Source organism: Cariama cristata, unplaced genomic scaffold, assembly GCF_000690535.1.
Source record: "Cariama cristata isolate BGI_N322 unplaced genomic scaffold, ASM69053v1 scaffold14420, whole genome shotgun sequence".
Taxonomy (NCBI): domain Eukaryota; kingdom Metazoa; phylum Chordata; class Aves; order Cariamiformes; family Cariamidae; genus Cariama; species Cariama cristata.
This window is the reverse complement of record NW_009594183.1, coordinates 75,226-100,919: the sequence shown is the minus strand read 5'-3', so window position 1 is coordinate 100,919 and position 25,694 is coordinate 75,226. Positions and strand designations below refer to the sequence as shown.

At 37.1% G+C, this 25,694-nt stretch overlaps 1 protein-coding gene across 1 annotated transcript; it reads left to right on the top strand.

The window, feature by feature from the left end:
- The first annotated feature begins 309 nt into the window (after positions 1 to 309).
- On the top strand, positions 310 to 22,472 carry COCH (cochlin). Its single transcript, XM_009697145.1, has 10 exons — positions 310 to 424; positions 5,369 to 5,525; positions 13,763 to 13,896; positions 15,108 to 15,170; positions 16,060 to 16,104; positions 16,193 to 16,340; positions 18,168 to 18,271; positions 19,104 to 19,330; positions 20,811 to 21,327; positions 22,078 to 22,472. Exons 1-10 carry the CDS (start codon positions 310 to 312, stop codon positions 22,251 to 22,253), a joined length of 1,686 nt encoding a protein of 561 aa, XP_009695447.1. The 3' UTR covers positions 22,254 to 22,472.
- Positions 22,473 to 25,694: the final 3,222 nt, after the last annotated feature.

Genomic DNA, 25,694 nt, shown 5'->3' with positions numbered 1-25,694 from the left:
GGGGAGTGCTGATGGCAAGAGTGAGTGGGAGTGTGCTTGCGTGTATTGTAAAGGCACTCACCTAGTGCTTAGCAATCGGAGGATCTCCGATGTATTTTTGACCATGGAATTTATTAAAAACTTTTTAAACCTGCCCTGCCATTATTTTGATCTGGAAAGTGAAAGAACATACTTAAGATACCTAGCAGGGCAGGGGCTGCCTGTTGCACCATGCCCTATTGGACTGCATCCCTGCTGCCGGAGAGTGGGCTCTCCTGGAGCCAGTCAATCAGTGGGAACCAGGAGCCATAGGAAGCAGCTGAAGAAAGAATGTGCCAGAAGGATGCAAGCGGTTTGTTGGCCCCTTCCAGTGGAGCCTTTCGCCGAAGGAGGGCAGGAACCCCCAGAGGGATGCGCTTCCAGATGCAGGCCTGGCCTGCAGAAGGTGAGTGACCTCAAGCTTTTCTGAATGGTTGTCCAGGATTTCACAGCCATTAGGAAGCAGGATTTGCTGATCATTTTGTGTTCAATCAAGCATTTTGAAAATTCTTTTGTGCTAAACTGAGAATAGCTGTATCTCACAGAAGTGCTATGGCTAAAATAGGAAAAAAATTCACAGCAATAGAAAACCTACTACAACATCAATTCTTTTTTCTTTTTTTTTTTTTTTACAGGGGCATTACAGATGAAGTGCCAACAGTCTGTCAGGGTTTTTTGTAGTGCTTCCTCCCAGGGTTGGAGAAGAAGTCACTGTAATCTGAAGGTATCTGAAACCAGCTAAACTAACATTAAGGGAATATTGGCAAGGTGGAATATTGGTACCACAATGTGTTTGTAATATAAAATGTGAACAGTTACTGTAAGATATTGTCTCTCACCACTATTCTGAGCCTAAATTCAGTAGCATTTGGTTATGGAACTAGAATCTTGCAGGAGGTTTTTTATAAAAGTGCTTAAATTCTGTTGTTCAAAAATAATGGAAGAACACTAGTTTCCCCCAAAATTTACTGTATTTAGGCTCATAACTACTTGGGGAGATCTTAAAGAATCTTCTACCTTTCCTTATACTTCCCCTGAAATGCATACAAATACTGCTGAGTTCAACAGTTCTGGTTACTCTACACGAGACTGCATGGGTGTGTGAATATTGGCATGTGATGGTAAGCAACCTTAAGGTGGTCAGAAAAGGGCAAGTCTCAGATTGAAATGAATGACATAGCCCTGACCAAGTTTCTTAAATCCTGCTGCCGTTGTCTAGATCAGGATATGTACTTAAGACTACATGAATTAGTATGTAATCTGTGAACATATTTTCCAAAATATAAACAGGTATAGTTCTACTAGTAAGTCTTTTTTTCTCTAGTATGGATAAGGTTTGTAGGAGTATTCCTTGCATAAAATATAAAAAGCAGGCTTGTTTGAATTCTAAAGATTAAAAAAAAAGACTTCAAGTCTTCCTGTTTTGCAAAGAAACAATACTAAATACTAAAAGCAATAAGAAGCATAATAGGGGTTTCCTTATCTCTTTTATTACTCATAAAGCTATGTTACGCCTAAGAATCCCTAATTTTTTTGTAATTATGTACATAGGGATTTTTTTTTCCTTTACATAAACAAACTCTGCTTTGCCAAAGCAATGCATGGAAACTTCAAGATTAGAAAAGCTCACATTTTGGCTATGGATTTTATTTTTCTAGAGTCTTTTAAATTACTGACTCCTGTCAAAAATTAAGTGACAACTTTTATATGTAGGCATAAGAAACAGCTATTTGGGGCAAATCAGAGTACATGGGATGAGGCACCAAAAAGATGGAAACTGATGGAATGATGGAAAGCATGGTTATCGGATGGTTGTTTTAGGAGAGAAGTGAGCCTTTGCTTTTTTTTTCTTTTTTAGGTCTACAGTGATGGAAGACATTCATCCCTACCTTTAAATACAGCTTAAATCAGGAAGAAATACAATTTCTTCTCTTTGTACTTCATTTTTACAGTCTACACTGATGCAGTGTGTTTCTGTGAGGCTTAAAGAGTGTGTGTCTTGACAGAATGGGATGATGGTCATTTTATTACAGTTCTGAAGGCCTAATTTTATATCACATATAGTAGGTCTCTAGTCTTCATCAGAATCCAGAATGGGCAGAAGTCTAGGACTGAGTACTTTTCTGCAAACTACAATCTCGTCTTTCCTTCATCCAAAAATACATGTATTTAGAGTACTGGATCACATAAGTACCCAGAGAAATGCGTCCACTGCTACTGCTCTTGCCTTCTTAAATTACAGTGATTAAAGCATATGGGGCTTAGCTCAGTTACTTTATATGTATAGCTCTTTGGCAGTTTCTGCTGTGATGAAGTATCTCGGATAGACTAACAAAAACAACCACCTTCTTCTTCAATTTTAATAGTAATATCGCATGAAATTTGGGGAAATGTTCTTTGCTAGCTTACGGACTGATCTATTCTGTATTCTTTTGTATTCAAATCCAATTAATACATTTTTCTGTTCGCAATGGACTACTTTTAGTTTTACGGGTTGGATAGCTGATGATACATTAACTAACAGGGAAGAACAAAATCCACTGCAGAGTTGGTACTGTGTTTCTTGATTTTGGTACCCAGTACTTCTCATTTTGATACTGTACCTAACATTCCTAATCTTAGTCTCAATTATAGCTTTTAGAAAACTGTATCTACCTACGTAGAAAACCAAAAGGAAATTTTTGCTTTTAATTAACAGCATCTTGTACTTCAAAGTGTGTGTGTTTACCTCTGCTGATCCAACTGAGGTACGAACTGCTAAAGCCCCTAGCTACAGTGTGTCAGCTCTTCAGTTCACACAGCAGCAGCTTGCTCCCTTCCCTCAGAAGCCCCCTCCCATGGTGTAGACAAGGACCATGACAGTCTTTAGGTTGCCAGTACAAAAAAATCCCATGGCTGGGCTACAATAGATTTCTGTGTTTTCATAACTAGGGAAAACACAGCAAGATTCTGTGCTATCCACCCCCACCCCACTTCCCACCCCACGATCTTTTGTGCTATGTCAAATGTTAGTCTGATGTATAACTTAATTAGTAAGTACCTAGTAGTAAGAGAAATACAGATCTCCAAGTGAGAAAGGGTTTGTTAACTAATTAACTGTCTAATTATTTTCTTTGCATGCACGGCCTGCCAAGGAATTCAGTCAAGTACAGTACAATAGAAATGACGGGTATTAAAACTTCCTGTGACATCTTGCACTTTTAGAGGCTGGAAAAATGTTGCAGGGTGCATGGCACAAGCAGTACTGTGAGAGCAGAGATTACAGCTCATTGCAGTGATTCCTCCAAGGATATCCAGCCTCCCAGCTGCTGTTTTATTCTGATGGTCTTGCTAGTTGTCATTTGGTGGACATTGCTTGATTAGTGCCCAGTAATCAGCTAACACACTTGTAGAACTTTCATGAAAGGATTAGGGGACTCAAACAGCAAAGTAATTCAACTTCTTTTAGCATAATGCCAATAATACAGCACTTTTAACAATGAGAATATAGAGCTTCTAGGTATAAGCTTAGTGTTTCTGCTTGGTTTTTCAGATTTTTGTTTTTAAGGCAAATGTATAAAACTAAACATGGAGAGGATGCGAGTAGGCAAGACTGTAAGTCCTAAAAGAAACTTCTTTATTTCTTAGGATATTTGAGAATCAGATTAAATCACTTTACAGTGTCTTGCTAGGTAGACAGCTTTTAGTATCTTGAAGGGAAAAATGAAGAAGTATTCACTGCTTTCTTTTTTCTTACTCTGGACTATATAGACATATTTAGCACACTTAAGTCACATCTTTGTGCTGTGAAATAGCAGCAAAGATTTTTCAGGAAGTTGTGATGAGGTAGTTTAACATAATTTCAGTATAGCCTTAATGAGGATTACATATACTTAAGAATAAAACTACATGCATGGTCTGTGAACATACGTGCTCGATTTATGCAGCCAGAATGAACAGACACAATTCCCTGTGCACCACTAGTTGTAACTGTTCTGCTTTTCAGCTCTAAAGTCAGTGTGATTAGCAGGAGGTATGATCTTTCCATCCACTGATGAGGAGCAGCACATGCTCCAACTACTTTGAAATACAAGCAGCTTACATTGGGGTTAGTAAGCACCCTAGGGTAAGAGTGTGGACAGGGAAGCAGGTGAGAGACAGATCACTGATCCCTGAAACACTCTCCTTGGGATATAATGCTGTGGTGTGTGCACTGGTACATTGGCCAGCCTCTGTCAGCTCTCATCTTAATAATGTGAAAAAGTAATATTCTGAGTGCATATAGAAAAGGTTCTTGCACCTTCTAGTGCTCAGCAAGGGCAGAGAGTGCTCTTAGGAAGTTCAGAATAAATATCCAGTCATGGGTTGAACTTAAGATGCTGAATTGATGTTGATCTAAGCCAAAGCCCTAGCTAGCTGAATGTGCTGTCCTGTGTAGCAGAAGGGTAGTAGTAAGTATCCAAGATAATGACCTCTAAGTTTTCAAAAGAAAAAGCATCAATTTGCCAGGCAAAATTGTATACTGGTGTAAATTTGTGTCTGCGTACCTACATTGCACACATGCAAGCACAGTGAAAGTTTAATGGTGATAATCTGAGGAGCAACTTCTAAGAAAAAGGCAGAGTTCTATGTGAAAAATGCATGTGCCTCAGCTGAATAGCTAACTTGTGTTTCACTGGGTGAATCTGACAGTCCTTTGCACAATGATAAGGATGTAAACTTCATTGCAATGAATTGATATGAATGTTCTAGATATTACTATATTACTGGAGCAAGGAGATGGTATTCCTTTTTTCCTGCTGGCCTTGGTACAATTTATTGCAGAGGCTAAGGGAAATGCTGCTCTCAGCCTGCTTCATGAATGCCACTGGAGAGAAGATTCAGAGTTTCCTGAGTGATTCATTGATGTCTTATGGCTGGACATTACTGTGGGGATGTCAGTGTCATTTAATGTCTCCCTTGGAGAGTGCCACCCACTCCTGTGTTCAACCAGCCCTCAAAGGTCTTCCTCTTACCCTTCTGTCTCTGCAGTAAACTTACAGATGTGAATTGCTTTTCCTCCTGTAATATTCATTAGATATTATTTTAATGTTGTTTTAGTGTTGTTTGTTCTTTTTTTTTTTGTCGCCCTTTCCACCTTTTTCTGCCACTTTTTTCCCACAAATAATTTAAGTGTGTTCTTCCTTATCATAACTGTACATTTGTAAGCTCCAAAGATGTCTTTGTAGACGTACTGGAGCATAAGATGAGACGCTACCTAATTTAAAATTCAAAAATTGCTTTAAGCTTGGAAACTGTGGAGAGATTAAAAAATCTCCACCACAACAAACCTTTAAGACTTTCAGGTCACAGGTTCTTCTTTTTTCTCTAGCTCCCACTGCTATCACGTGCTTTACCAGAGGACTTGACCTTAGAAAGGGGACAGAAGATGTCCTTTGCCCAGCAAACTGTCCTCTATGGCAATTTTATGTCTTTGGGGATGGAGTTTATGCCTCTCTTTCCAGTATCTGCGGAGCTGCCATACACAGGTAAGTCAGATGATTGCTAATCAATGTGTCAAGCAAGTTTATATAGTCTTGCCACACGTTTAAATCTTAATCTTTTGATGCAATAATAATAAAGATCTTTCTGGACTTTGGAAGTCCTATTAACTCAATAGGAATGTCATTAGGAGAAGAGAGAACAAGGAAGAAAAATAACTTGCAAGCCACCCAGCCATCTGAGTTGTGTTTAAGTGTTCCTGAAAACCACTTTATTAACTTTCTCTGAAGTGGCACAGCAGCAGACGGACTTTCACTGCAAGATTACTTCTGTGTCACTGGTAGACATGGAAGGATACAGTGTAAATAGTAACTAATTGGAGAACAAAAGCAGATTCACTTTCTGACTTTCATTTACATGACCTTTTTTCTGAAATTATTGAAATCAGTTTAAACTCCTATGCAAACAGACCTACTCATGATTTGGCTGAAAGTGGTCTGTAGACTATTACTTTTAATCAGTGTTATGTTTTTTTTGTTACAGCATTTCTCTTCTGACAGTTGCTTGCTGGGTGTTAGTCTACTTAATGATCTCTTAATTAGACCAAAATCTAGCTGAATTCACTTCCTGATAACCCTTGTTAAATAGATGTCATTAGAAAAGCAATAATCATTCCACAGGGGAAAGAAAACAGGCTGGCAGATATCTTATTGAGGTTATCTGGGGGTTTTGGGGGTTGTTTTTTTTGTTTGAGGAAGGACAAAGATTTAATTACTTATTTGCAAGGTAAATTCTCTCTTGGATCAATTTTTAATAAGGAAATATTGGACAAAACCAGATGGAGACAGTGAGGTATCTATTTCAGATGCCTGTGGAAGCCAGACTGTTTCCTGACTGTCAGTCTACAGGGAGTTCCAGACTTTGATTTTAATGCTTTGAGAATGCTTTTCGTTATTAAAGGAGGATTTTCAGCTTCATCTATGAACTGGCTGTACAAGATGATACTTGTTAACTTAAACCTTTTGCAATATGCTTCCTACCACAAAGTAAATTCAAAACTTTGTAACGTGTTCATGGCTCTTAAGAGAGGACAGAAATTTGAATTGGACATGAAGAAAAATCTAACAATAAGGACAGACTAGATGGTCTGAGATATTATAGGAACTGCAATAGACAGTGCAGTTTCCAGAAACAGATAGACATCCATCTGCCTCTAATAACTAGATAACTATAATTGATGCTATCTTGAAGCAAAAATGCAGACTAGATCATCCTGCCCAAATTTTTCCTGATTCCTGAGAATTCTGTAATTAAACATCAATATATTAAAAAGTAAGACTTCATCATGCATATAATCTAAATTACTTGGGTTTCAAGAGGTATTCTTGATACAAATAATTATATTGAGGTATCATATTATATTACAGAGACCTCTTTTAATGTCCTGTTCATATGAATGGGGTTTCATTAGCATTTGTGTGTTACAACGTAAGTTATCCAGAATCTCTTTGAGCATCACTGAAATTCTTAAAACTAGTTTTATTTAGCTTCTAGGTACATTTATGTTAATATATACATAAACTACAGTTGAACAAAGAAAAAAAATTACACCATCTTATTATATTTGTGTATTCCAGATAAGATGACTCCTGCTCTTGTGGAAAGGCTGAAACTTCTCTTAAAAGCTTAAGTGAAACAAAGCATTTAAAAGAAATGGGGGAATAGTTTCGATCTCTTTTTTTTTTATCCTCAAGCAACAGAAAGAAACTCTTTCAGAATATACTGATGTGATGCTGAACTCTGCTATCAGAGTATTTTTTATTAAAAAAAGCAAACTAAAATTTTACAGAGAAATAAATGACTAGAAGATAAGAGGAAAATAAAGGGGTTTTTTAGTTAATATTCACTGTTTGATACTTTAAATGCTATAATAGACATACTAAGCATTTAAAATAATATTTAGGAGGCTACCATTACTATACAGAAGTGTCAATTAAAATCCTATAACTCTTACAAGACTTCCAAAATTCAGATTATTTTTATAGTTTTTAAACTAAAATGAACTATTTTTTAAAATTGGATTTAAGGAGGGGCTTTGAGTAGAAACTGTCTGGAATTTCTCAAATGCTGTAAAGGAGACTAAGAGCTAAGGTACTGTAGGGGTAGACAAAGAACTTGGGAGGTATTGGGGGGGTCTGTGTATTTGCTTTTAAAGCTTAAGAATTAGTTTCAAAGATAATTACGTGTATCCATGTGCATTTATTGCTAGAACATGCTTCCTTTAAATCCTTCTGTAAAAAGAATGAATGCTTCCATTAAGTGTGCTTTAAGTGTCTTCAAGTGTTAAAAAAGTTAAACTTCAGCTCTTCACTTTTCCTAGTTTAAGTATATACAAAAAGTTTGTGAAAGAATGTCTGGATCAAATGTCTTTTTTTAAAAAAAACAAACTTATATAGGAGAACTGAGATTTCTTCCCATTGTCTTTTTTCTAAGACAATGTTTGTATTTAGTGATGTAGCCATTTACTTTAACATTCCATTTCTTTACTGGTTGCCAAAGATGACTTGACTTAGGGGGGGTAAAGCTCTTGCTATCAAGACCTTTTTCCAAAGGGATTAAAGACTTGAGCATTTCTGAAATGTCAGAGAAGTTCCTAACCAGTTCAACTAGGCAGCGGTCATGAACCTCCCTTGACAGTGCTGACTGACTGTCACAGAAATCCCACCAAGAAAGCTGGTAGGACTCAGTTCCATCACAGCTGGGGAATACTTTTACAAAAGTAGGAGGTACAAGACATGGAAGATGCAGGTTTCCTTTAAAGATTTGCATAGTCTTCCCCTAGATAATAAAGCACAGGCATTTATGTATCACTTAGCTCTTCACTGAAGTCTGTACCTTGTAAACTACGCATAGTATTGTTCTCCAGCCCAGAGCACAGGAGTATAGAAAAATCCATATTTTTCCATAGTAAGTGTCAATATAAATTATACTACTTGTGAAATATGCACCCCTGTTTGTAAAATCTGCATCCAACAATCTGTCTCCAGAGACATTGTGAGAATAATGAAGGCCCTAATAGCAATGAAGGGATTAAAATATACTCAACCTTCTAATCTGTGTCTTCCAGTAAGGATATAAATTAACAATGTTCAAGCCTTCTGAATATGACAGACTGTAAAAAAGCATTTTGAAAAAGCAGAATATAGATGAAAATTTATTTAGGAGAACTGCTGGTTTTAAAGACTACCTTTAACTCGGGGGCTGTTAGTCCTGTTTGCCTCTCACACTCAGAATAGAATTTGCTACATGAGAATGCTTTGTTGGTTTTGCTGCAACTATTAGCAGCCATAAATACTAGTCCTGGTAAAAAAGGATTGATGAATGGAGGAGAGGTGACAGATGTTTAATTCTCAGCTAATTTCAGTGCAGGCTGTAAAATCCAAAAAAAACCCCATATAAAATGCTTGCTCCTTCTCTCTCTGTTACGATGGCTAAACTCCTGATTGGTGCCAAAGTAACTCCAAGAATATATCACTAATAGGTAATCACTGTAATTTGCTGTTAGTGTGATGTAACTAGATACGTGCTTTGAGAACTTTGTAAATTTCTTCCGAATAACTGAAACAACCACATCTAGTTTAAAACTAGGTATACCCTACATTACATTGCATGGTGAGTGCAACATAGCTCTATACCTTAAGCACTGTTGAGTACCAGGCCTGTGCCACTGCAATGATTGTTCCTGTTATCTTCTAGAAAGCAGAGTCCGGCAACTACTCAGCATTTCAAGAAGCATTAGTCTTGGGAGCAGTGCTTTTTTAATTTTTTTTTTTATAAACTGAAAACAATTGTGTGAGCATGGGTCAGTTCCCTGCTCCACACACACTCCATTTTGTGTGCTGGGGCCAAATTGAGGCCTGATGCCTTAATTTTGTATAAACTAAATAATGCTCATTCCTATGAGTAGTTTCATTACTGTGAGGCAATTATTAACACAAGAAAATACTATATGTGTAAAGAATTTTTAGCAGAATTCAGCTACAAATAATTCTGTATACTACAGATGAATAAGCTTTCTGCCTGTTTTAGTTTGTTATATTTGGCTTTTTCTCTCCTTATTTTATGTGTAATTACTGTCAGGAAATGGAATATTTATTTAATATTGTTCTTTTTCTGGGCAGAAGAATAAAAGATTTATTTATCAGGGGAAGAACTGAGAACCTCCTACCAGGCTGACACTATGTAGGCATGAAGAACTGGGTTAAACCTACAACTGAGTGATTAATTGGATTAATAATCAGAAGGTCAAACGAAGGACTAGGTTCTCAGCTTGTGCCGTTCTGTTCTAGTGCCAGTTCCACTAAATGGAGACCTAGCCCAATGTGGTAGTTTTTAGATGCTAAATAGGCATGTAAATTTTCTCATAACCTTCCTAACTAGTCACAGGATAGAATCTTTTCTAATTAAACATTGAAGTCCCAGAACTCAAGCGTAACAAAAGCATATCCTGGTATTACCAATCTGGCCACAAAGTGACCACAACCATGAAAGGCCCCTGAGCTGCCCTAGTGTTAACTAGAAGAACATTGACAAAAATATTTTTTGGCCAGAGGGATTTCTGAGCAGCTGTAGATCCCCTGGGAAACTTTGGGATAGTGCCTGATTCTGCTGTTGAGCCTTCTTTCCTGCCAAAAGCAATAGGGGTGCAGAGGAGACAGAAAGACCTCAACCTAGGGGGCCAGAGGATGCTGGCATGAAACCCTGAGGGCAATCAGGCAGCAGTAGGAGGCTGAAGTTTTGAAAAGAGGAGGAAGGATGCTTCTTGGAGCAATGGAAAAAGGTGGATGATGACAAAGGAGTCTGATGCAGCTGCTGATAGTAGGAAGGAAAGAGGGGAATTCAGGTAATTCTGCTGTCTTAAGTCCCTGAGGATAACTATTTTCATCAAAGGACCCTATAGGAAATGCCAGCTGCTATCACAGCCGGCACTCTGTTAGTAACAGGAACTTTCAGGTCAAAATTGTGCTCTTGGGTAATATGGCAGGCCTTCATCTTTCTGGTCTCTCCCTTCTGCTGAAAAATTAGATAGCCTACCTATAGACATATATGATGAGCATAATGATTAGCATAAAAACATGTGAGTTTCTGAGCAAACATTTTGCTTCTGGACTGCAAGACTAAATCAGCTCAATATGTACTTCTTTAACAGCTCAGTTACAGCAATACTGCCCTTGGGCCTGGGACCTCTCCTTGGCATAGAACATTCAGTCTGTATTCAAATCTATTCCTCTTCACTCTGTAAAGCTATTATACAACAAGGGGAAAGACAATCTTCGTCTATTTCACTGACAATGTTTTTGTTATCTATAGACAATTTTGTCTAGCTGATACTTACCTTACACTTTGAACTAAGCCCATTTAAGGGAATAGCCACTTGGCTTCATCTCCAACATTTTTAAACAAGCCAATAGTTTATAAGCATGCTGTAAAAAGTGCTCTCTCTGTTGGCCAAATCTGTCACCTGTCTTACAAATTCTAAGAAACAATGGAAAATTTTCCCAGAGGAAAAAGGTCTTCATCAGGTGAAAATCTCGTGTTTCATATTTCTTTTAACAGGACATGGTTTTACAGCTTTCTACTGCTGTGTCCAAGATTACTGACTGCAGTTATATCTATAAGGGTCATCTCCTATAGCTTGAAGAGTCTCTTTGTGGTCTAGGCATCAGTTTTGATGTGCAGGCTCCTTGAAAAACATTCAAAATTCAGCAAAGGCAAGCCAGCCCTGCATCTCTTTCTCTGAGAGTGCAGGTAAATGGTTCTTGCACATTAGTTTGAGGAGGTACCTGAGGCTCTAAAAAGCTTCTGCTTGTTTACCTCAATTCAGATTTTTAAGTATATTTTAGATGAAATTCCTATATTTTGTAAGACCTTCCCATATCTTCTGCTGCCCTTGGCCAGTATACTTTTTTCCATGAGCTATTGCGCAGTGAGGTACTGAATTGTTTCCTCATGTATCTGCTTTTCTGTTTAATTTGTGTGTATTTTGAGTGAAAAATACCATTTGAGTATAAATTATAGTTTGTTATTAACAGTGAAGCTAGGCAAGAGAATGGACTGACAGTTTATATAAAAAGTTGTTGTCAAGCAGTGCTGGCAGTAGTGTGAAACATAGTGAGTAAGGAAGTGAAGGCTGTCCCTGGAAAATTTGCAGAGTTCCAGTTTAATGGAAACAGCCATGGCATGCAAGTCAATTGCACAGAAGTAAAGAACAGCAGTGAAAATCAAAGCAGATTATAATGACATAAATAATTCTGAGGAAATGCATAGGCACTTCTTCACTGTTTAAATACCACTGCAGATCTACACAGGATGAGTCTTGCTTTTGAAGTCAATCATAAATGATTACAGAAAGGCATTTGCCAATCTGATTCAGAATAAAAAGGCGGACTGACAATATGGTTTATTCCACTTCTGCATATATAAGCATGCACTCTGAGTAAACTTTTTGGAATAAACATCCCAAGTAAAACTGATGAGATTGTAAAAGATGGCTTGAGCAGTTGTTAATTTACCTACAGAACAAAATGGCAAGAAAAGAGGATTAACTTTCATAAAGCTATAGTTCATGTTATATTCACATCTAGTATGAGCCCCACACTTGTATTAAAAATAGCAGATCTGTTATATGGAAATATGGTGTCTTCAGAAGGCAGTCTAGAGCTTTATGATTTGTGATGAAATAAAGAATCAAATGTTTTCAATAAATAGGTAAGGAGCAAATAAATCTACTCCAGTTTCAGTGGAAAGCTTCCAAATTCAATGGAAACTATTTAGAAGATTATTTTTTCCCTGAATGATTACATGGCAATCAAAATGAAAAGACCAATAGACAAAATGGAATATAGACAAAATTGGTCACACTGTGCCTAAAATAAGCTGAAATCATTGCTTCTAGGAATAATTCTTAGGTTGAGCTTTCAGTATGAATGTCATCTTAAGTTTAATTCAGCCGGCGCTCAAAGTTGCGAGTCCACAACAAAGGAAGCAGGAAGAGACACTAAACTCTTAGGAACGAACTTGGGCACAGATCCGGTTTACTGATGTAAACCCAAAGTAACTTCACTAAAATTGCAAGTATAAACTAAAACTAGAAGCTGTTCCAATTAAACATATGTATTCTATTTCTGACACATATTTCCTTATCCATTAAGACTGAGAGACAAATGAAGGCTTGAATGCTGAAGAGAACCAGGTACTGGAGAAGAAAACTCTGTTCTAATTAGGTGGAAATATTCTAAATACATTGTGTTATTTTTCCCAAAGAAAATTTTGACGCTACTGAATTTTCCTGTCATTTAAAAATACCCAGTTAGAGGCTCTGGTCTGACTTTTTTCTCACTGTTTTTCAAAGAGCTGTGAAGTGCTGTTTTGTATTTGCCAACCTTATAATCTGACTTTAAACTCATTCAGGGTAGCTTTACTAAAGCTCCTCTGTCTATATACTTTACACGGTATTCCTAAAAGAGAAAAGATCTGTGTATTTTGAAACTACTATCATAATCTTCCAAGCTACAAGAATTAAGTATATAACACCACAGTTCAATTTAGAAATGCAAATCACATCCGTGAATGAGGCGTGTATTTTAGCGGCGGTACACAAGGAGGTTTATGTGGAAGTTGCCTTTGCCACAAACACCCAGAGCTCATACTACCAGAAATATATGCGAGGTTTTCAAAACTGTGATCTTGATTATTCTACTTTCACAACGTTTTAAACCAGATTAGGCCATGACCTCTTTTCAATCAGGAAGCCAAATAGATAAAAATAAACACAAAGGCACACATTGCTGTGTTTAAATAGGCTTGAAATGGTGGTTTGTCTCCCACTGTACTGTACCTGCCCAAGTACTACAAAGCACCTAAGTTTTAATCCCTCTTAGAGAAGCTGAGCGTTGAATTTTGGACTCTAAAAATAACATTATTATTTTCACTTAAGAATTGACATGTCCTTGAAACATCACTGTTGTGCGTCAGTCTGAACACTACCAGAATTTTAGAATATCCTAACATTTTTTTTCCCAAGCCTGTGTGGCGCTCTGCAGAATTGTTTCTTTTAAAAGTTTTTCTCAGCAACTTATGGTTTGTTTTATCTTGAACACAACTGCCTGCCTATTTGGCATCTTCTTCAGGATGCTAGTGTCCAATATACTAATGATGGTATAATTGTATTGCTTTTTCTTGTGATTAAAATGTCTGATTTATAACAACTCTTTTTGTATCTCAGGGGGGTAATCACCAATGCAGGAGGAACTGTAAGAGTACAGACTCTCCCAGGACAGGAAAACTACCCTGCTGTAAATGCCAACGGGATCCAGTCTCAGGCACTCGCTAGATGGGCTTCGTCTTTCTCAGTGACTCGTAGGTGGATCACACTTATTTTGCAAACTACATTTGAAATATTAACAGAACTGTAGGAAACTTCTTCAATGCTCCTGTATGAATAAACAAATGTGATTGCTAACTGAAGTGTAGTAACAAAAGTTTTCACTTTTAATTCATTATTTTATCTTCATTTTTCCACAATTCCCTTAAAATACTGTTCCAGCTAGACCAGTTAGTCTATAGCAGAAGCCAATACATACAAATGGATCACAGTTATTTAGAATATAATGACGTGATAGCAGACAGTTGACAGTGCAGTTCCATAACAGTTGAAGCCGATCAAAGTCAGTGCTTTGATCATGCTGTTGCAGCCCTGTCCTCCTACCACTTCCAGCCACATAGCTTTATCCCTTCTCTCCCCCTGCCTGCCTTTGTGCAGGCAGTAGCACTTGTTGGGCCATTTAAGAGTTTGTGTAGCATTCCCTGCAAACCGAACACTGACCCTCCACAAATAGGAATAACGTCAACTTAGATGTGATGTGGTCATTAAGCTACAGTGTGACATAGTGTTTTTTTCAGAAGTTTTTGTCTCCATAGTTGAGATACTGTGCCCGATTGCAAACCAGTTATCATGCCCTGCCACTTGGGCAAGGTTAAACCACCCTCATAAAATTGTATAAAGAAGCCTACTGGTTATATATGTTGTTGTGGTTTCAAAAATATTAAAGTATGTGTGTTTTCCAGTATATTCTTTCAAAGTTTGGGAAAGAGATCTCTCTAATGCATTCTTATTGTTTACACAGCTAAAATTCATCCTACTATCTCTAAGATACTAGTAATCCTTGTGTAGTGTCCATTGCAAATTAATAGCTAAGAACTTGGAATTACAGCTGCTTCTGGTGAGGGTGTAAGTGAAATCCACTTCTCCAGATCAAGTCCTGAATTTATCCACTAGAAATAACGGCTATTACAGCTCAAAATCTCTCATCAATTAGATATGCTGTAATTACTCATCAGCTGCTGTTGTTTCAAATACAGAAGCTCAGAGGAGACGTTCATTACCTACCAAACAAGGAATGCAATACTGGATCACATCAAAGACCTGTCTAGGTCTGTGTCCTACTTCCAGAGTAGCTAATGGCAGATGATGAGGAAAGGTTATTGGAAATATAGTATTCTTCAAGCACTTGTAATTTCATCTAAATACACTAAAATACAGTAAATTTATTCTTCCAATATTTTAACAGATACCAAGAACACAGTGCTTGAAGCAGTTGGACGATCAGTATCAACAGCACGTCCTTCTACAGGTATGAGATCTCTGCGACAAGGGAAGTCTCTTGTGATAAGATGTGCTGCAGTGTGTGAATCTCTGGCTAAAATGACATGTTTCATACGATTCATTTATTTTTAACAAAGAAAACATATACTGTATCTGGTTTTGCAGTGTATCTTTCATCAGCAAAAAGAGGAATCATCTGTAATTAGGGAGATTGATTCTGATTTCAGTAGTGTTTAGGTAAATTTTAAAAAAAAAACACAAATAACTTGAATTAATTTGGAAAAGTAATACAGATAACATAAAGGAACATGAAGGGAAGAGTTCATGAGCCTATGGGATATTCTTTCCTTTTAAGTGACAGAGAAGACAGAGATAATGAATTATTTCTGGAAGAACTACTCAACAGCTGAGTGCTGTCAGGACTTGTGCAGCAGAAATTTAGATGTTATGTGAATTTTTCCACATAAAATGCTGCATTAAAAGGCTGTATCAGTTTTTTATGAAGGTTAGTGGTATATAAATACTGGACTTGTATGTTGTTTGTGAATAGACCATTTGCTTTACAGTTTAAGTCGTGGTTTGCTTCCAAATCATTAAAACTGCACGCTATACAGCAGGATTGCTAACTGAGAAATGGTAGCACTTGAGATGGTGAGCTACAGCAATCCACCCAGCTTTCTGTGTTTCAGTAATCAGCTAGGCAGGTGTAGAAAGGAAGGTTAAACTGTTTCATTTGAAAAAGAATATTCTCCAAGGAGCAAAACAGTAGTAGCACCAGTTTAATAATTAAACTGATTGACAGTTCCTACTACAGATAGACTGCAATGTAATTTGTGGAGTCTGAGCTTTTTCTGGTTCACTTTTGGCCATTCATCTTCTTGTTCTTAAATGATCCATGCTGTTTCTTTCACTTGAAGGTAAAAGACCTAAGAAGCCACTTGATAAAAAGGCTGGAAACAAAGGTAAGAACCCACAGATTTAACTTCTGCAAAGCAAAATCTTAACATCTGTTTGATGTTAAGTAAGTCTAATTATTTTGGATGTTCACAGACTGTAAAGCTGATATTGCATTTCTCATTGATGGAAGTTACAACATAGGCCAACGCAGATTTAATTTGCAGAAAAACTTTGTTGGAAAAGTAGCTGTGATGTTGGGAATTGGAACGGAAGGGCCTCATGTTGGGGTCGTACAGGCCAGGTAAGAACAGATCTGCACAAAATATAACTGAGTGATTAAGAAGAGAAATAATATATCATTCCCTATTTTGCAGAACAGTATTCACTCAATAATGGCTGATGAATAGCAAAAGAAAGCAAACTCTTTCCAGCTGTAGCACTGTTTGCTTTGTGCTACGCTGAGATGTTCATGTGAGAGGACGTGACAAATTTGATCATCTTCTGCCCTTGTGATACTTGGTATTTGGATAGAGAGAGCAGCTGGACTTCTCACAGCCTCTCTGGTGCTGACAGTTTCATAGCTCATCTTAGTAAGACAGCAGAAAGCACTCTGCAAAGGAGACATGGCGCTTCTTAAAACTTGTAGAGAGAGAATTGTCACAAGTAGCTATGTACATGTACAAAACAAAAAGCTGCTCTTGCCAACCTATAGCTTACTACAGCTAATATTTTCAAATTGTAAATGGTTACTTTTTTATTTTAAGAGTATTCATAGAATCATAGAATCATTCAGGCTGGGAAAGACCCTTAAGAACACCAAGTCCAACTCTTCATACTACTATGTATGTTCACAGACTGCAAAACAGTCTAAAATAGTCCAACACATTGGCAAAAAGTTCTTTGGAGCCATAGCTTAGTTTGCTAGTGCTCAGTAACAGCAGTTTTCCAAGGCTTAGCCACTTTGGCTGTGGCTTCTGGAATAAAGGCAGCACAAAGAAGCCTTTAGCTCACTTATTCCAAGATGAAACACCCGCTAGATTAACACAGGGTTTCTCTATCACATCTTTCATCATTAACGACTGTTCCTCTCCTGTGCCTTTAGACAACTGTAGAGTAGATGTCTGAGTCCAATTTAATGACCTAGGCTTGCTTTTATAGTCACTAGAAAGAAAGACCACATCTGTGGTACAAACTGTCTGAACTGCTTTGGGGGGCTTTTTTAGGATATGATGAATTCCGTCCTGAAAAATCCAGTTTCTGTCCACTGTAGACATTAAAAGCTAGGGGAAATGAACGCCACTTTTGCCGTCCTGGGTTTAAATACTATAAGGTGAGGAACAATTTGTGGGCAAATTGAGTAATCAGTTAGGCACCTGGAACATTCAGCTCCTCTTCATTAGAAATTAATCTTGCAAGCAATAATCTTTATATCTCAAAATGTATCATTTTAACAGTTATTCTGCCAGGGGATTCAGCACTGCAGACCAACTCTGCTTGGCACAGGGATTCATTTTAGTGATTCTGGTGCAGGACTGGGTCATTTACTCATAGCAGCAGCTCTTTGACCTGCAGGTGTTTATCTTTCTACTCTTTGCATGGCAAAAATAACTTAATTGCTTTTTGTTTTGTGCTGTAAATCAACAGTGAAATGTGGAAACTTAGCATAGCTAAAATCTCTCATTTCTTACACGGAGTCAGCAGCTAGTGTACCTTAAAACTTCTCATTTTAAATAAACTGCATTTCACAGGATTTTTTTATAAAGAAGGTGTTTCTCATACAAAATAGTAGAAAACCTGCCACTTTTCAATTGCACAAATGCATTTAGTTTAATATCTGGCATGTTCAATTTTTTTTCTGTTTGTAATGTCAACCTGATGTTTTCAGCTGTTTGATAAGCCTAAGAATCAGCCTGTTTTTAATTTACCTGCCCAGGTAAATAATTCCTCTTGCTAAGGATTGTGAGAATCATTAAATGAGGAGCATAATTCTATTTTAATAATTAAAAACATAGAAAAGAATATATATTACCAAGAACAAAATGATTCAAATTGTATTTTAGCTTGCTAACGCCATAGCAGTATGAAAAGTGAACTACATACTTTGTTACTCTATTTTATTTTTCCACAGTGAATATCCAAAAATTGAATTCTATCTGAAAAATTTCACTGCTGCGAAAGAAGTTTTGTTTGCCATAAAGGAATTAGGGTTCAGAGGAGGCAATTCTAACACAGGTGAATTCATACTTCCATGCAAATAGAAATTACTTCTTTACATGTTTTCATATATATGTATTTCTATATTTTTATATATACGTGTGTGGGTGTATACTGAAGTTCTTTCAATTCATTTAGGGAAGAAAGTGTTTTAAATGCCACACTCATATTAGGTTCAACATTTTTCCACTAGAATATTGCCACATCTTACATTTCATATCCAAAAGTTAGGGTCACTTATTACACATTTTATTAGAGTAGAAGTACAAATATCACTTCCTGTGTTTAAACAGTAATTGACTTTTCACTAGTAACAGAGTGATATCTTGAGACAAATTCATATCTAAAAGGCTTAGAGTTTCTTGCTTGTTGAGTGGCTAATTAAAGAGTTAGAATAAACTTGGAATAAGTAGTAAGTGGTTGTGAAGAGATGTTTGCTAAATGAGGAAAATGAGCATTCCAAATACGTTGCATTTCACAAGCTAGATTAAGGTAGCTCCTCAGCTCTCTTCCTTCCAGTCCATTTGGCAGGCACTAATAGATCTAGTTCCTAGTTGTACAAAACTAGACCTGTGGGTGAAATAATGTCAGTGACTTCTTCCTTAGCTTTACCTGTGGGGTTTTTTTTGTGGGTGGTTTTGTTTATGGGGGTTTTTTTGCTATTTTTAACTTACACGTTTTTCAAGCTTCATTACTATCAAATTTCCTGGGACACTATTTCACTTTCACACTGGGTTAGACCTGTAATCATAACAGAAATCCTGCACAATTTCATATAGGAAACTGGTACTAAAATGTACCATTATGGTATGCATTGTTTCTTCATATTCTTTTTTTTGTTCAAAACTAGGGAAAGCTTTGAAGCACACAGCTCAGAAATTCTTCTCTTTGGAAAATGGAGCTCGCAAAGGAATTCCCAAGATCATTGTAGTGTTTCTAGATGGCTGGCCCTCAGATGATATAGAAGAAGCTGGTATAGTGGCCAGAGAATTTGGAGTCAACGTATTCATTGTATCTGTAGCAAAACCCACAACAGAGGAGCTGGGAATGGTACAAGACATCAGTTTTGTTGACAAAGTAAGAGAGAATACTATTATTTCGTTTTCAGTCCTGGGTATAACTCTGGAGAACTTACTTCATGCTAAAATTCTAATGAACTAATGTGTATATACATATATAAAATATTCTCTCAAAACATGAAATTTTTTTGAGATTATGAAATTATCCCTGCTAATAAGTGATTTAAAAGAACAGCACTAGGAAGGTTAAAGAAACATTGAGAGGTTTTTTTCCTGCTAAAGGGGCCACACTAAGGTACCACTGTTCTCCCAGTTCAGCGTCTTTGCCAAGTTGTAGCTCCTGGACTTTGTAATTACCTGAAGATTCTCAGTGTAGGAGATTCCCCTAACTCAGGTATGGTTAAATGTGCCAAAGCAATGAAATGCAGATACGGTATCTAGTGTCCTGAAATGGCAGACAGGAAAGCATATCTTTCCATACCTGCTCTATGGATAATTATTTACTTACTTTCACTACAACAAAGACAGGAAATATAGAAAAACATATCCTAGCAAGTTCATGTGCAAGACGTTAATCTTGGATAAAGACTTTTGGATTCTTGTTTTATATGAATTAGAGTGGGAATTCAAACACCGATCACCTACAGATCATGTGGGCTTTCTAATCACTAGGTCTTTACTTACTCTCCAGTGAGACAACCTCTCATTTTCCACAGAGAGGTTTTAGATGTCTAATTTCTGCAGAATTTCATAGCTCAGGGCGTGAACAGAATGAAGCACTACAGCTCTGCTTTTTCTAGGCACAAGAGAGCTTGCTGCTGATCCCAGTGGTATTGCAGGCACGTCCAACCCTTACATACTTATAGGCATAGAAAGACATGACCTGAGATGACGGAGGCCTGCCCTCCCCTTCTGCATTTTGATCTTTGCCAGATTAGTTATCACCTTGGAGAGCTGATTTTAAGTGTAACCCCTTTCTGAATTAACCTTGTACTTTACATGCATCTTGTGGAAGCTAGCGGAAAAATACATTTTACTTTGAATGAACTGGAGCTATATATCTACCCAGCTGTATGTCTGTGTTTATGACACATTATAGCTTAAAAAAAAATGAAAAGTTTACCATGTTCAAAGGGAAAACACTGAGACTAATTTTCAGTAGATAAGCAAAAATACAGAACTTTCAATCCTTTGGATAATCAGTGGTGTGACTTAGTTTGCTTTCAAAAAACATAGTTATAATTTCCAGTTGTTACAGTTCTCGTGAATAAAGTTAAATTATTTGAAATTTCCAGAGGTTGGGGTGTAGGGTTGACTTTATTATTAGATAAAATAAGCTATACTATAGGTTTCACTGACTTCAACTGCAGATGTTTGTCCTCAATTTCTTTAAATAGAAACAAGCAAAAAACCCACCCCAAACTCCCACCATTGGGCTCCATTTCTAACCTGCCTTTGAAAGAAAATCACATAGGTGTCTGATTATTATTCATTCAGCTGCTGTGTCAGTAATCACTTGACTTTTTGTTTTCAAACAGGCTGTCTGTCGAAACAATGGCTTCTTCTCTTACCAAATGCCCACCTGGTTTGGTACTACCAAATATGTAAAACCTCTTGTCCAAAAATTGTGTTCACATGAGCAGATGTTGTGTAGCAAGACATGCTACAATTCCGTCAACATCGGTTTCTTGATAGATGGTTCCAGCAGCGTTGGAGACAGCAACTTCCGCCTTGTGCTTGAATTCATCAGCAACGTTGCAAAGGCTTTTGAGATCTCTGACATTGGTTCCAAGATTGCAGCTGTGCAGTTCACATACGAGCAGCATGCCGAGTTCAGCTTCACAGACTACACCACAAAAGAAAAAGTCCTCTCGGCTATCCGGAACATTCGCTACATGAGTGGTGGCACTGCTACCGGTGAAGCCATTTCTTTCATGACCAGAAATGTGTTTGGGCCAATGAAAGATGGACCTAACAAAAATTTCCTTGTCATTTTGACTGACGGTCAGTCTTATGATGATGTCAGAGGACCTGCTGCTGCTGCACAAAAAGCAGGTAAATTGCATATCTTTAAAAGCAGTAGAAGTTGATTCATTCTGTTTCTGTTGTATTGTAAATGTTAGGATTTTAGAGTTTGCAAATACAGCCCCAGTGAGCAAAATAAGTATCATACCCATTTTAAATTCAGCAAAATGTAGGCCTTGAGGAACAGTTTTCCATTAGGAAGGAAAAAAAAAATAGAAACAGTGCTATGGAGCCAGGTAGACTCACTCATGGCAGCTTAGTGAAAAACATACACTCAGTCTCATTTCCCTAAATAGGAGAGAAATTAGTAGATTAAAAATAAAAAGCCAAGTAGTGAAGCTCCAATCAATGATGCCATCCAATACAGCATGACTCCTGCTCTCCATCATCATCTAGGAAGGCAATAAACAGCTTATTGGGCTGCTGCTGCTTGAAAGCACTAAGCATGCACAAAGGATCCAAGTTTATTTTCAAAATTATTTTACACAGCGTTATTTGTATTTCAAGACTGACATTGTAAAACTGCTACATTCATATGTGTCACTACAGAAACAACTAAGACACTACCTCTTAAGATAGCCCATATTTCCTTCAGGATTTTTACTGAGACAAATCTTCTAATTCCTGCTATTTAGTGGCAAAATCTAATAATCTTTGACAGACTACAGGTATGGAAACATGCTTTTTTCATCCAGATTAATTAACAGATGTAGTAGTGGCTGTTTTTCTTGTATCCATAAGCAGAATGGTCTTAACTATATTTTTTTTTTCTTATTGTAGGAATAACGGTCTTCTCTGTTGGCGTTGCCTGGGCACCTCTGGATGACTTGAAAGACATGGCTTCTGAACCAAGAGAATCTCATACTTTCTTCACTAGGGAGTTCACAGGATTGGAGCAGATGGTTCCTGATATTATAAGAGGCATCTGTAAAGATTTTTTGGACTCTAAACAATAAAGCAAAAATCTGCCATTGGGTATTACTACTTTGAAACTAAAAATCATGAAACTGAAATGGTCCCTCTAAAGTACGGATGTTTCATTCTTACATATACTATCATAATGCAAGGGAAGAAGAAGGGCTACTTTTTTTTTCTGTAGACAGTCAAGGATTCTTGTGAGATTCTTGTGAGCTTGTTAGAAGTTGTACTTAATACTGGAATGCAGAATTTGGCCAACAGCTATTATTTTCAATACAAATATAGTATCCCCAAGTTTAAAGCTATGCATATCATGCACTTAAGGCTATCAGATATCAGCAGAGGAAACAATACAGCTCTGACATTTTTGCTGTCACTTGCTAGATGTCGTCTTATGAGTTAAAAATAACATAATTTTAAATACGTGGTACTATCTTCTAGAAGCCTTCTGTAGCTTACGATTCTGTATCTTTTCAAGGAGTTCTGATAGCGTGCAGTACTTTCAGTGCTTTGGTTGCACAACATCCATTATTGCCAGGCAGTTTAAGAAAAGATACAACAGATGTAGTATCTGTGTAGCTAAACAGTCTATTTTTACTAGTTGAGCTTTTGCTATTGTGAATGATATTGCCATCCGGTTGGCAAAGTTTACATCAAAAGACATTTAACTTCTACCCACAGATTTCTGTGGATCTCTGTTGTTTGGTTCTTTTGGCACAGAGTTTGAAAGACATTTAGGACACAGCAGTTCTTTTTTTAGGATTTGGATCCTAACATATTAGCTGATACCACTGCTTTCTACACCACTGAAGTCAACAGTGATATTCCTAATAGATGTCACATAACCAGATTTTTTCCTGTCTACTGCCTTGTACTGTCTTGATTTTACAAAGTTGTTATTGGCTAGACAGTTAGAGACAGGAATCTTGGGCAAAGAGATGATTAAATTAGACCACACACTGAAAGCATTCAAGTTCAAATCCAAAGGTACCTCAAACCTTGAAACCTAACAACCAATTCAGATCAGGTTACATGGTTTGAAAAGAAGAGTAGGCAGACACTTAAGTGGGATTCAGTAGCTCACAGAATAACAACTTTCTATTGCTAGTAAAAACATCTTTAAAGATGTGTGAGATTCTCTGAAGATGAAAGAATAGTTTTCTTGAGAAAAGGCTTTAATTTGATTACATACCTAGTAATGTGTTGATACATTTATACCTACATGCATGTGGTTAAATGACTCAAGATTCACTGAGTTATTCGAGATTCCTGGTGTGAATAACATACTTCAAGTATTCTTTAGAAAATAAAGGGTTTTTTCAACTAAAATATATAGTAGAAAACAATCCAGCACTTTTCCTATCAATCTAGGGTTTCCCTTTTTTCCGGCCCCTCCCCCCCGCTAATGATTGTAAAATTCATAGTAATTATGGAGTGGCACAGAAGGGATTGTATTCTTCAGGCTTTTGTTGTGCATTTTTTTAGTAACTTATGACTGGCTATATATTACACTAAACATGAATGGCAAATATGCCTTGTATTTTTCTATTAATTGTTATCCTTAATTTTGTTATGTGTTTATAGATAAGAGTATTCAGCTATCGCTGTATAAATTCATATGCAATATCAACTTTGTGCAAAAGTTTAATTCATTTAGTTTATAAACTTTTTATAGAAATATATATTGCAAGAAAACTGGGACTGCTGCTACCTGTTTCAATATCCTGTAATATAAAAGCCTTTTTACGATGAACCTCATGTAGTATAGCTTGAGTAAGTTGCATGTGATGCTTCCTAACTGTCTGTATTCTTAAATCTCAATTTGCAAAATCCTAAACCATCCTCAAATAGCAAGGATACTATTTATACAAATATTTTGAGTTAGTCAATATCAAAGTTTTAGACGTTGTTCGTACTAGGTATGATGCTAGTTAAATCTTCTGAATATAAATTGCATGCTGGCTAGTAGAATCACAGTTTCCCTCCCACTTTGTTTTTACTATTGCAAAGGAGGATGCAGATTTACTCATTCATTCATCAAGGAAAAGGCAGGTCTAGATCTCTGGGACACTGAAACCTGCATAGCTAAATGTCCAAATATTTCCATTTTACAGGAATGGTGATGCCACATTACTTGCACCCTTCATACAGCCCAATTACAGTGAGGTAGGATGCGGGTACAGAAAATACTTTTTTAAATACACAAAGTTTACATGTCAGCAAGCATTTGTGAGCACAATTTTGACCTGGAAAAAACATCAGTGGGATATGGATAAAAAGATTGAGACCTGGTGAGCTACAGAGCCAGGGTGGAAAGGACTTGGACTGTGCTGTAAGTAGAAGGTAAGTTTGGAGGAAGAACAGCATGGTAGAGGGTAGCAGACGTGATATGAAGCTCTGTTTTGGGTAAGAAGATAGGTAAAGCCACAGTATGAGAGTTCAGTTTTATGCTCCAATTCTGCCTCCAAGGCAACTCAAATTTTACCCCTCACACAAATCTTAGGCATTTAGATCCTCTCTGACCATGAATCACCTTGTATACATATACATGTATACATGACTCCTCCTAGCTATACACCTGTCTGACAAGTGCAGTATATAGGAAAAGCACCTATACAGCCCAGGACTGAAGGTCAGTAAACTGCAGAGAAGTCTTCATACTGTCAGACCTGTGACGTGGTAGGAAAAGTCTTTTATATTACATTCTCAAGCAGAATGCAAGAACAGGTCTCAGAAGTTGACCTTTATTATTGTTTGTGAAACTACTAATATTGAACCAGCAAGGAACAAGAAAGATCCAAAAGTAAGATCAACCCAACATTCTTCAGAGAAAATAATCCCTCTAAAAGTATTTACTTCGCCTTTCAAAACCAATGCCAAGAGCTATGTAGCAACCAGCCAAAAAACATTTGCATCAAAAGCCAATGACTATACTTGTCTACAACTTACAAAGAAGTAATTTTGAGGTGGGAAGAGAGGAGGAAGAACAGGAGTGGGGTTTTGGCACATATGAAGTAGTATAGTTTCATCAGAACAGTATTTTCTCCCATAAGTGTTCTTAATTACTTCTATTTGCATTTCATATTAGTGTTGTCACATAAGCCTTCTCTTCTACCAAGTATGGCCCCATACAATACAGATATTATATTTTCTTCTTCAGAACAGGGGAGATGAAAAGTGGTGACAACTTCTTATGCCTTGCTTTTAAGGCATATTTCTAATGGGGCAACTCTTGATATCACTATCTATCTCCACCAGTTTTTTCAGCACTTTCCTTCCTTTCATTAGGCTGAAGGGTAAGTCAGCTCTAGAAGGCATCAAAGTCACAAAAATCACAGAAAATTTCTCTGTTGCACGCAAGTGCCACAAAAGGCCTGAGTACATTGTCAAAGAAGATGAAGTTGTATCTTAGACAAACCACCTGGAAACTGGAGGCTTAGATTCCCAGCCTAATAAAATCAATCCAAAAACTCTTACTG